This window comes from Equus przewalskii, chromosome X, assembly GCF_037783145.1.
Source record: "Equus przewalskii isolate Varuska chromosome X, EquPr2, whole genome shotgun sequence".
In the NCBI taxonomy this organism is placed as follows: domain Eukaryota; kingdom Metazoa; phylum Chordata; class Mammalia; order Perissodactyla; family Equidae; genus Equus; species Equus przewalskii.
In genome coordinates, this window is record NC_091863.1 from 38,738,216 (window position 1) to 38,745,919 (window position 7,704).

General features: G+C 49.3%; 1 protein-coding gene across 1 annotated transcript; it reads right to left on the bottom strand.

Annotated features, from left to right (window-relative positions):
- Window positions 1–4,617: 4,617 nt before the first annotated feature.
- NDUFB11 (NADH:ubiquinone oxidoreductase subunit B11) lies at window positions 4,618–7,545 on the bottom strand. Its single transcript, XM_070606532.1, has 3 exons — window positions 7,192–7,545; window positions 5,016–5,146; window positions 4,618–4,844 (listed from the first exon to the last, which is right to left on the bottom strand). Exons 1-3 carry the CDS (start codon window positions 7,396–7,398, stop codon window positions 4,718–4,720), a joined length of 465 nt encoding a protein of 154 aa, XP_070462633.1. The 5' UTR covers window positions 7,399–7,545; the 3' UTR covers window positions 4,618–4,717.
- Between the last annotated feature and the right edge of the window lie 159 nt (window positions 7,546–7,704).

Here is a 7,704-nt window from a genome sequence, read left to right on the forward strand (position 1 = left end):
AGGGCAGGGGTCTTTGCCTGTTTCAGTCACTGCTATATTCTCTGTCACACAGTAGGCACTTGGTAAATATTTGTGAGATGAATGAATGAATGAGTGAATGCGTGAATGAACCCTTCCAAGGACGGTTGATTCTAAGCTGCCTCTCCTGGATCCTGGTTTGTCCTGGATTCGCTCCTCTGACTCACATGCAATTGACCTCTGATGTATTGGCTCTGCTTACAAACATTAACATTTAAAATTGGAATTATACCACCTCAGATGAATTTGTATTGAAAAAGTTTGCCCTGGAGTGAATTCTGAGGCAATTTAATTCCTTGTTCAATGCCATCCAGTGATGCAGTTAACCCAAAGCCAATTTTGGCCATTTTCATTTTCCTGAAATTGTTTTCAGTTGGATGAATCATTTTCGGGTTAATTTTTCCGGTGACGATTCGATCCGCGCATCAATTTTTCTTATCTGTGTCATATTTCAGCAATCATAGCTTCATCCCAGATATCTCCTTGGCCTCGGGCTGCTCCTTGAACAGCTCAGACACATTCTTGCTTCAGGGACTGTACTGCTGCTTGTCCCCTCTGCCAGAAATGCTCTTGTATCTGTGTGGCTCATCTCTTGCTTTCTTCACAATTTTCCCTCAAAAAAAAAATCACCTTTCCACAAGGCCTAAGCTGACTACCCTATTTAAACACAAGCGTCTCCCACCCTGCACTCCGACCCACCTTACTGGCTTTGTTTTTAATTTAATGCATACTTCTCACCTCCCAATATACAAATAATGTAATTTGTTGCCTGATTTATTGTCTCTGTCCCTCTGCTAGAATAGACTCCCGGAGGGCACGCAGTTTTGAATCTTTTGTTCCCTGCTGCATCCCCACTGCCTGTGACAGTGCCTTGCCCCCAGTAGGTACTCATATTTGTTGAATACATATTTGTTGAATGAATAGCTCCTGTCATTCTGAGCTTTATTTGTGGCCAATTTTCACCAAGTCTAATGTTTCCGGATCAAAACTTGCAGGTTCACGTCTTGTTGAGAACATTGGATCCTTCCATCTGTTTTCCCTCAACACATTTAAAGTTCATAGTTTTAGCTGTTGTCTGTTTATTCTGTGGTGCTTGTGTTTATCAGTAATAGTCATTTTGTGAATGTGGTCAGATATTTTGTTTTTATTTCCTGGGTAATCCACGAGAGAAACTGTAAGCATCTCCCTTAGACCATCCAGAATTGTCCGGGATGGGCTTTGCTAAGCTGGGTTTTCAATAAGCTTCTGGTCAACTTTGTGTAGTGTGTAAAATCTAAACTCCTTCCAATCATGACCATGGCGCCCTGTGGATCTGGCCCATGACCACCCCTACAAGCTCATCTCTAACCACTCTTTTCCTGGAAGATTCCAGTGATTCCAGTAAGCACAATATTCCAACCACACTGGCCTTCTGGCAGAACTTATCTCATCTGTTGATTTCTGTGCTTGTTTACCTTCTTACCCACCGCCTTGAGGTGAACTTCTTGAGGACAGAGACTGTCTTAGTTTGGGTCCCTCCAGAAGCAGACCCTGAGACAAGGATTGAAGTCAAGTCGTTTCTTTAGGACATGATTCCAGGAAGCACCTGTGGGGCAATCGGGGAGTGTGGAAGGGAGCCAAAGAAGAGAAGGCAGCCAGTGAAGACTGTTATCAAGTGACTTGGCACCGTGAGCAACTGGAGCATCTTTCCACCACAGAATTCTGGGGGCCAGTGGAGAACACACGCCTTAGAGATGTCCAACCTGAGGGGCAAGGGGGCTGGGGTATTTATCTACCAGCTTTCAACAGTCATTGGTTGAGTGCTGCTGCCAGAGGGTGTTCACTTCCTGGTCCTTCCAGCCTGCTAGGCCCACAGGCAAAACGGCCTTCTGCAGCTTGAGGGGAAGCCCTCCAGTGAAGAGATGCAGACCCCGGCAGTTGGCAGTGGCCAGCACCCACTAGAGCAGTAAGGTCACAGGGATACGGGCAGGGAACTGCCAGCGTCTGCTCTGGGGACTTCTGACTGGGCCTTGTACATAACAAATACTCTATTATAATAAATACTCTATTAGATTGAAGGTTGAAGAAGGTTGGCATCTGCCATGTTCCCAGAGAAAAGCTGGGTCCAAAATATCAAGGTTCAATTATCCATAGGGTGAAAACATTGTGTTTAAGTTCTCTGACCACTCACACCAGCCCCCACCCGCACCCTGGGAGATTCCTGAGGACCGGGATCCTGGTATCTGTCAGTGCCTGGTGCGCTGTCAGGTCTTGGCACACAGTAGGCACTCAACTTCCACCCCTTCATCCCAGTGTGGTCCTTAAAAGGTCAGTCATTCACCAGAATGGCTACAATGAAAAATATGGAGCGTGCTGAGTGATGGCAAGGATGTGGCATTGATTACTGGGGAAGTGTAGATTGGAAAATTGGCATGACTTGCTAAAGCTGGTCATATGTCCGCTCCTATGACTTAGGAATGCTGTCCTAGGTATGTGCCCAAGAGAAATGAGTGTGTATGTCCATCAAAAGACATGTACACAGAATTATTCTTAATAGCCCCAAATAGAAAACTACCCAAATGCCCATCAACACTGGAATGGATGAAGTGTGGTCTATTCATACAATGGAAGAGAATACAGCAATGAGGATGGACAAAATACTGACTAGGTAACGATGTGGATCCATCTCACAGACATCGTGCTGAACAAAAGAAGCTGGATACAGAAACGTATGAACGCACCTATATGAAGCCCCTAACCAGACAAAACTACCCCCCGTTGTTAGAAGTCAGGAGAGTGGTTACCCCTGGGGTGGGGGGTTGGACCTGAGGGGAGCTTCTGGGATTGTTCGCGTTCTCTTTCTTGACCTGGGTGCTGGTTACATGGGTGTGTCTAGTTTGTAAAAAGTAAATGAGCTTTGTAAACTTACTGTAAATACTTTTCTGTATGTACATTCTAATTCAATGGTTTAAGAAAAGAAGGCGTGGCCAGTGTGGCTGGAGCCCAATCAGGGAGGGGGAAGGTAGTATTGTTGCTGTCAGAAAGGGGGCAAGGGCATGGCTTTTAGCATTTGGTCTAAGTGCAGCCTCTTTTTTGACCGGAATGGAGGTTTCTTGAGAGCCTGAGAGCTTGACGAGGGGCAGAGTTGGGGGATTGGAAGGGCAGTGATGGTAGGGGATGGCACCCACACCAGTAACGCCACCACCATTTCCCAAGCACATACTGTGCCAATCCCTGCTCTAAGTGAACAGACACCTGAACACCTGCCCTCATGGAGTGTACACGGTGGGGGTCAGTGAGGGGACGTGTTCTCTGGGCCATTGGTGAGGTATGGCTGCAACCGGCTGAGGTTTATTACAGGGGGTATTACCCCAATACGCTCAGATACTTAGTGGCTGGGATAACATGCCCCTTTCACTCCCATAGTCCCAGTAACCGCAGGCTGGAGGAAGGAGAGTGCTCCCTTTACACACTAGGATTCTTTGCTTTGGGGCCTATCCTCGAGTTGGGAGGCTGGCCCGAGAAGGAAGCACTCAGGGAGTGACACTGCTCACTTCCAGGAAGGTTCACATGGACACGGCGCCTGCCTCAGTCACATATAAGAAGACTCAGGAGCCAGGGGTAGGGGCATCACCTCTGGTGGTGGGCCCATCAGGGAGACAGCAGAGATGCCAGGGGCAGGAAGGGGAGCCCAGGCAGCCAGACTTACCAGGGATCTAGGAGAGGCTCCCTGGAAAAAAGCAAAGACAGCCAGAGCCAGCAAGTTCCTACTCCATCTGCCAGATCCAGATCCAGATGCAGAGACAGAGACAGAGACAGACAGAACGTGAAAGAGCGCCTGATGCAAGGAGACAGCCTATTCCCAGAGAGAAGTGAGGGGGGTGTGGGGAGCGACTTCTGGCTTGAGACAAGACACAGAGAGACAGAGAGGAGGGGGGCGGAGGACACACATGCACACACACAGAGGTATGCACCTTGAGTTAGAGACCACCCAGATTTGGGGCAGAAGGGAAGAGAGAGGCATCCAGACTCACCAAGACACAGACAGAGACAGAAACCTCAAAGTGAGAGAAACAGAGAAGGAGCGAGGGGGACAAACACCCACCCTCAGCAGTAGAAAAGCCCTGCTCTGACCCACCACCCTCAAACCCTGGTCGCCCTGGCCCCTCTGCCAACATAGGAGGTCCCAGTGTGGCAGCTTCTCCCTGAAGACAGCTGCCATCAATTTCTTCCTACATGCTACACCCCCATCCAGAGGAGCCACCACGCAAGAAGCCCAAGCTGCTCCGCTGGAGAGAGGTGCCGCGTGGAAGACTGAAGGGCCAGACAAGTGAGTGAAGAAGGCTTCTCGGACTCCAAGCCCAGCTGAGCCTTCAGATGATTCCAGCCCCAGCTACCATCTGACTGCAAGCACCCAAGACCCCAAGAAGAACCACCTAGGCAAGCCTAGTCAACCATAGGACCAGGAAAGATAATGCCACATTGCTGTTTTAAGCCACTAGGTTTTAGGGTGTTTGTTCCACAGCAATAATCAGAAGACCCAGAAAAGGCTGAGTGGCCCTTTAAAGGCCTGACACCCCCCGACTCCCACATCTCCCTCACAACAAAAGCAACACCAGCCAGATTTTCAGTCTCTTTAATTAGGTGCTCTGAGGAGAGGGCAGAATGGCAGGCAGGGGGTGGAGAAGGTGGTGCTTCTTGAGCCCCACTAGGCAACCAGTCAGTCCTCATCCTCCGGCAGCTCAATCTTGCTGGGGTCAAAGCAGTTGGATTCCATGAGGGGGAGGCCATTGGCCTCTCGGTATTTCACAAGCCTCTCAGCTTCCCGGCGGGCCCACTCGCGCATCCTGGAGGCAGCAGCGTGGGGGCAGACGTGAGGGTGCCTCACTGGACACCAATCCCCATCTTAATTCCCCATCTCCCAACAGTGCAGGAACACGATTCCTGGCAGAGTCCCCTTCAATCTCTACCCCTGCCTCTGCTCCCACCCACCCCACTCTCTTGGATACCCCATGCACCTGTAGTCGGGCAGATAAGCCACAAAGGTGCTTCCAAGGACCAAGACGATGGAGAAGCCAAAGAAGAAGACAACTCGCATGTTCCAGAGGTCCACAGCAGGGTCCTTGTCATAACCGTGGGAGTCTGGGTTCTGTGGCAAGGAGAAGAAGAGATCAATGAGGGCTTCCTGCTGCTCCACAAAGCCTTACGCTGGCCCTGCATAAGCGGGTCTCCAGTTTCACCACAGACCAATCTCCCCTCCCTCCCTAAATTCTTCTCTTTCTAGTCTTAGGACTTGTCAAGCCCTTCCCACCACAGAGCCTTTGCACTTGCTGTTTCCTCTGCCTGGAAAGCCTTTCCCCCATGGCTGGATCTGTCTCCTTGATCAAAGTCTCAGCTTCATCATCACTTCCTTTAGGAGGTATTCCCACTCTAGTGACCTTGTTTAGTAATCTGAACTATAGGAAACTGCCATTTTTGTAGGTCAAAAATGGTTGAATATAGGGGCCTGCCTGGTGGTGCAGCCATTAAATTAAATTCACACATTCTGCTTCGGTGGCCCCGGGTTCGGTGGTTTGGGTCCTGGGTGTGGACATGGCATCGCTTGGCAAGCCATGCTGTGGCAGACGTCGCACATATAAACTAGAGGAATATGGGCACAGATGTTAGCTCAGGGCCAGTCTTCCCCAGCAAAAAGAGGACGACTGGCAGCAGTTAGCTCAGGGCTAATCTTCCTCAAGAAAAAAAAAGTTGAATATTGGCAATTTCCTATGATTCAACTAATAAAATAATCCCCTACTCCCAAGTCACTCTCCACCCACTTATCCTGCTTAATTTAACTTCCTTTCTAGCATTTATTAGTTTACCAAAGAAGCATTCCCCCAGATCCTCTGTATCACATTAACCTTATATCATCAATTACATATTCTATATTACTGTTTTCAAATATTTCACATTATTTCCTGTGTTCTCCACTATCATGTAAGCTATGAGAGCAAGGGCTTTACCTGATTTCCACACTGTTGAACCCCTAGGGCCCTGAACTGCGCCTAGCATATACAGGCCCTCCATATGCATGTACAGAATGAATGAACAAATGAATGAGCATCCTGTATATCCAAGCTTCTCCGCCTGAGGTTAGTACTGATGAAGTAGCTATGATGTGCCAGGCCTTTCACATCCACAAACTTCACAATATCCCAGCGAGGTGGAAAGTGACAATAATAATTAACGCCTTCCAGGGGCTGGCCCCGTGGCCGAGTGGTTAAGTTCACGCGCTCCGCTGCAGGCGGCCCAGTGTTTCGTTGGTTCGAATCCTGGGCACGGACATGGCACTGCTCATCAAACCACGCTGAGGCAGCATCCCACATGCCACAACTAGAAGGACCCACAACGAAGAATATACAACTATGTACTGGGGGGCTTTGGGGAGAAAAAGGAAAAAAATAAAATGTTTAAAAAAATAAAATAAAATAAAATAATTAACGCCTTCCAATGCTGAGTACTTACTAAGTGCCAGCTGCTGTTCTGAGCATTTTGACTTATTTCATCACATGAGGTGGTGTGATATTTTAGTTTTTAGAAGGTGTCCTAACATTTTCCCCATTTTACAAAGAAACTGAGGCATCAAGGGTTTAAGCTACTTGCCCAAGACACATAGGTGAGTAACTGTCAGTGCCTGTTTTCCAACCTAAGCATTCTAATTTCAGAGGGTCTGCTATCAACACAGCACAGCAGACCTGGTTCCGCCACATATTCAGTTATGTGAGCTTGGGCGAGTCACTTACCATCTTTACGCTTCAGTTTTCTCATCTGTAGAATGGGTATACTAGTAGTACCTACTTCGAAATAGGGTTGTTTTGAGAACTAGGTGAGTTAATGTATGTAAAGTGTTTAGAACACGGGCACTGAGCAAGTGCCATATTATCGTCGTTACACTGTATTGCCTCTAACGTGTTTTGAGCACTGCCCACTTCAAGTTTGACATCTGTCTGCAAAATAAGGCCAATCTCGCCTCTGGCCCTGAACCGAAGATTATCAGGGGACAAAAGAGAAAAAGAAGCTAGGCAAAATTCCCAAGTCTTCGAGAACTTCGCCAGCTGCGCAAACCTCAGCCACCTAAGAACGTCCTCTACGGCGCCCCGTCCGCCGGTCGCCGATTGACCCTTCCCGCGTCCTGTTTCCCCTCCCTCTCACCTTCTCATAGAGGTTTTCGTCCTCGGTATCTGGGTCTTCCTGCCAGCGTGTAGTCGGTTCTGGCCCCCGCTTCCCCACCACAGCGGACGGGGCGATCACAGCCCGGGAGGAGCTGGATTCCCAGCGAACACGGGCAGCCGGGATCCCTCGCGTCGCCGCTGCTGCCAAAAGGCGGCGAGTGCACAAACCTAACAGCCCGGCCGCCATGACAGATTGTTCTGCAGGCTCTCAGGGGCGGGGACGGAAATGCGACTCTGCGCAGCTGCACTTGGCCCGAGCGCGATAATTGTCGCTCCGCCCCCGCCGCGCTAAATATGTCCCGAGTCTGGATTTCGTTTTCGAATGAGTTAGGCGCCAAGCAGCCCTCTTTCCCTCCCTGTCATGGCCTCGTGGGAACAACCATTTTCTTATCTTCTCAGGCAGGCTGTGGACATTACTGACAGAAGTCCGCTCAATTCCTCCCTGGGAAGACAGCGGTGAGATTTGGGCGGATTCAGCTCCCAGCCAATCGCA